Genomic DNA, 5,027 nt, shown 5'->3' with positions numbered 1-5,027 from the left:
AATTAGAAAAAATACTAGACTTATGTGATTACTGATTAGGTACAACAGAAAAATCGACTTTTTGAATTACATGCCTTTTCCCGCCGACCAAAGAATTATTCTTTATTAGATTTTCTATCGATATGGACAGAAATCACGATCCTACTCGCAATAGTTACCGAATAAGAGGGTGTGAAACATTTGGGAAAAAACATTTTTCTTTCTGAAAAAACTATTAACTTATCACCAATATGTTAAATGTTATGTTTTATTTAACGACGCTCGCAACTGCAGAGGTTATATCAGCGTCGCCGGATGTGCCGGAATTTTGTCCCGCATGAGTTCTTTTACATGCCAGTAAATCTACTGATATGAACCTGTCGCATTTAAGCACACTTAAATGCCATCGACCTGGCCCGGGATCGAACCCGCAACCTTGGGCATAGAAGGCCGGCGCTATACCAACTCGCCAACCAGGTCGACTCACCAATATGATATTACAGTTTTTTGTTACATACAACATGAGTTATTCGCTCTGAAAATCTGCAAGGCTTTTTCACTTCCACCCTGTATAGAGTTTGAAAACAGTAAAAATCTAACATCAGTGACAACTGAAATTGCTATTTATCTAACAAATTCCCAAGACGAATCATCGGACTGAACTTGTGAAATGGTCCGCTAAATCATGGATTAAAGAGGAAATAAAATCCGTCCAATTGGTTACGTGGAATCGCCGTAGAAAGATGGAAAGATAGTATGCCGAAAACCAATCAGTATCAGCCGTGTTGATTTGGTAATGTGCACACCCGTGACAATATCGAAACTGAGTAGATAATGAAGTAAAAACATGAGCTTGAAGTGAAATACTGTAATGCTGTCAACGATGAGAGATTCTAAAATTATTTTGTGCGAGATCGTGCGTATTTGCTTGTTTTCCGCACAGAACCAATACGCGGTAAGTGTGAAATATCACATTCAGTATTCCCAACGTAACACACATAACAATTTACCTCTTCTTACCGCTTAAGCGCGACATTAATTTTACTGCTTTAGGCTTTTAAAATATTATTTTTAGAGACGTTTAACATAGTAATAATTATAAATTGGAAACTTACCACTGCAATTTCACCTAAATTGCAATGTTAATTATTGTTTTTAAATATTTGCAAAAATTAAGTAAAGTCTACTACTCCACGAAACTTATTGCATTCCTGATACAAGTAACATTAAGGAAGCCGTGAAAAAATCAACAAGATTCCAGAAGCCGATGTTATTACTGCAATATGTTATATAAATAATATTGTTAAAATATTAAAATGAAAAATAAATCATTACATAACCTTACCGTTTGTTTTAAGTTCGCATTTATAGACTGGGGGAAAAAAAAAGACAGACGTATATCACGGCCTGCTGGAGTATAGATATTTTTGTTTTCTAAAGTTGCCGTCATTAAACAGAAACCAAGATGGAGATTTCATTGCAACTAATTAGAAATTCGTCTTTCAGGTATGTAATAAACGATCTTCGCACAAAATAATGTACGATACACGAGCGGTATGTTTGTTTTCATGTTCTCGGGAATTAAAAAAGCTCAACTACGTTTCGCTTTTTCAATCTTTTCCTCGACCATGAAAACGTCAACATACCGCTCTTGTAACGTATATTACTATTTCAACTTGTAAAGGCATTTGCAGGCGTCTGTGGCCGCTCCATTCAGCCAGATGTAATCCGATCGCTGGTCGCGCGGTAGCGAGGCTTCGGCCACACTGAAAGGCATTAAGATGTAGGACAATATGCACGGTAGTAAGCACAAAACAGTAAGCTTTGGCACACGAGGGGCTGCACGGAGCTCCCTGCTCTCGGACCTGGCGCTTGCGGTTCGAGCCCCACACAACACGACACACACCACTAAGGCTACTGCGGTAGGTCGAGTTAAGGCTATTTCGGGGCCGCGCCGCCTGCGGGCGCTCAGGCTCAAGGCAGGGAGAGCAGCTGCTAGGCTTCCAGGAATATCAGCGCCGTCGGCTTGGGCTCCAGGTTCGACTTCTTGGCCTCCACGACGAGGAATTCGATGTCGTGGCGCTCCCGCCGCGCGAACGACTCTGCGATCAGGCGGGCCACGTCCTGGTGCTGGAGGCCTGCAACCAAATTGTATTTTTGTTTAGGCAACCCAAATAGCGGTCGAGGCATGTGGGATGTATTTAAAGCTTTCGCAGGCGGAATCAGGGATTGGTATTTAGAAAGCAGCAGAATAGGATTTAGAACCGGTTTATATTCGATCGGTCAGAGAATATCCGACAAGGTCGAGAATTCGACCGAATGTTCGACCTTGAAGCCGTTACTCCTAATGTTTTGCGGGCTAGACAGAACACCATGCGCACTTCATCAAACGCCAACACTGACATTTTATGAGTTCACAAACGAATTAACAAATTAAAAGAAAAGAAAAATTGTGTTTGTTTAAAATAGGAATAGGCCTACAATTAATTGGAAACTTTAAATATAATGAAATTTTTTTTTATTTTGAACTTGCAGCAGACGTTTTATAAAGACGTTTTTAGTACTGCACAAGTTGGCACCGATATTACAGGATTGATTATTATTATTATTATTATTATTATTATTATTATTATTATTTCTAGAGTATGATGTTTCATTTAATGAATCCCATCTAATATTTGAAATAATAATAATAATAATAATAATAATTATAATAATAATAATAATAATAATAATAATAATATAATAATATTTATTTAATCTGAGAGTATTAAGACAATAAGGCCTTCTCTTCCATCCTACCAGATAACACACATACTTCCTTACTTATAAATGGCTTTTAAAGACCCGAAGGTTCATTTCCGCCCCCACATAAGCCCGCCATCGGTCCGTATCGTGTGCAAGATTAATCCAGTCTCTATCATCATATTCCACCTCCCTCAAATCCATTTAATATTATCCTCCCATCTACGTCTCGGCCTCCCAAAGGCCTTTTTTCCTCCGGCCTCCCAACTAATACTTTATATGCATTCCTGGATTCACTCATGCGTGCTACATGCTCCACCCATCTCAAACGTCTGGATTTAATGTTCCTAATTATATAAGGTGAAGAATACAATGTGTGCAGTTCTGTGTTGTGTAACTTTCTCCATTCTCCTGTAACTTTATCCCTCTTAGCCCCAAATATTTTCCTAAGCACCTTTTTCTCAAACACCCTTAATCTCTGTTGCTCTCTCAAAGTGAGAGTCCAAGTTTCACAACCTTACAGTACAACCGGTAATATAACTGTTTTATAAATTCTAACTTTCAGAGCAAACTGGATGATAAAAGCTTCTCAATCTTATAATAACAGGCATATTTATTTTAGTACATTAATTATCTTTTTTTTTTTTTTTTTTTTTTTTTGAACTTGCAGAAGTTTCTGAAAGACAATTTTAGTACTGCACAGATTTGCACCGATATCACAGGAATGATATTTATTATTGCGGTATTATTATTAAGAGGAGTCGTTATTCTGAGTCATTATTACAATGAAATCATTTGAAATATCATCGTGTGACATCAAAATAATTTTTTTCTGGTCGCATGAAGGATTATGGAGAGGAAAATGTGTAGTCTGAAGTGAAATCCGTTACGAACTGCGATGTAGCGATCTCATCACCCTCTCTCCTGTTGCGTAGGCTACATTTTAAGGAACCACTGCTTAATTCATTTTGAAAGAAAACATTTGAGACCACAAACTTTGGGTCTAATGGGAAGTGTAATATAACCAGCCATGACGTCATCGTTCACTTACCCTCGACTTTCTGTCCGTCCACCTCCAGGATCAGCTGCCCCACTTCCAAACCTCCCGCCTCAAAAGCGGCGCCGTTCTCCTGAAATGACGACGACCACCATTTGACGTCACAGTGCTAAGTTATTAAGTGAATGGTTTATATACTGTGTTTCTAACACACCTTCACATACTTAGGTGACAACCAAATCCACCAATTAAAACAGTTTTGTGCGTAAAAATGTAACAACAATATACCTTTTATTTATATTATGTCAGTCTTTAAAATGATATTCAAAATTGCGTCTCAGTTTGCTCATTGCATTTACAGTACTCAAAGAAATTATTGTAGATTATGTTATTGCAAATTTATGAAATTTTTTTTTTTTGCTCAAAAAGTTTTTGCATATTATTTTATTGCAAACTTATGGAAACATATGCAATATTACTTATTCTTCCACTCGCAGTTTTGGGTAACCAATGACCGTTCAGCAACTAAAAAAATTTATTGGTCTGTCCATCCGCAAAATAGTCTTCCCAAGTCATACAATATTTCTTGTGCACAATAGTAATATGCGTTACAAGAGCGGTATGTTGACGTTTTCATGGTCGAGGAAAAGATTGAAAAAGCGGAACGTAGTTGAGCTTTTTTAATTTCCGAGAACATGAAAACAAACATACCGCTCGTGTATCGTACATTATTTTGTGCGAAGATCGTTTATTACATACCTGAAAGACGAATTTCTAATTAGTTGCAATGAAATCTCCATCTTGGTTTCTGTTTAATGACGGCAACTTCGGAAAACCAAAATATCTTTCTTCAACATTGTTGCTATAAAATGTTTTCTGTGTTTGCTATACTCCAGCAGGCCGTGATATACGTCTGTCTTTTTTTCCCCCAGTCCATAAATGCGAACTTAAAACAAACGGTAAGGTTACGTAATGATTTATTTTTCATTTTAATATTTTAACAATATTATTTATATAACATATTGCAGTAATAACATCGGCATCTGGAATCTTGTTGATTTTTTCACGGCTTCCTTAATGTTACTTGTATCAGGAATGCAATAAGTTTCGTGGAGTAGTAGACTTTACTTAATTTATGCAAATCTTTAAAAACAATAATTAACATTGCAATTTAGGTGAAATTGCAGTGGTAAGTTTCCAATTTATAATTATTACTATGTTAAACGTCTCTAAATATAATATGTTAAAAGCCTAAGGCAGTAAAATGAATGTCGCGCTTAAGCGGTAAGAAGAGGGAAATTGTTAT

At 36.9% G+C, this 5,027-nt stretch overlaps 1 protein-coding gene across 1 annotated transcript in view; it reads right to left on the bottom strand.

The window, feature by feature from the left end:
* Window positions 1-582: 582 nt before the first annotated feature.
* LOC138709993 (whirlin-like) overlaps window positions 583-5,027 on the bottom strand; it is a 508,846-nt gene continuing 504,401 nt past the window's right edge. Inside the window, exons 11-12 of the mRNA XM_069840671.1 lie at window positions 3,776-3,854; window positions 583-2,117 (exon numbers count right to left, since the gene is read on the bottom strand). Coding sequence (XP_069696772.1) covers window positions 1,975-2,117; window positions 3,776-3,854 — 222 coding nt within the window. The 3' untranslated portion in view covers window positions 583-1,974. The remainder of the gene's footprint in view (window positions 2,118-3,775; window positions 3,855-5,027) is intronic.

Source organism: Periplaneta americana, chromosome 12 (genome assembly GCF_040183065.1).
Source record: "Periplaneta americana isolate PAMFEO1 chromosome 12, P.americana_PAMFEO1_priV1, whole genome shotgun sequence".
Lineage (NCBI taxonomy): Eukaryota > Metazoa > Arthropoda > Insecta > Blattodea > Blattidae > Periplaneta > Periplaneta americana.
Note: the sequence above shows the minus strand (reverse complement) of the source record. Positions and strands in the feature narration are given on the sequence as shown.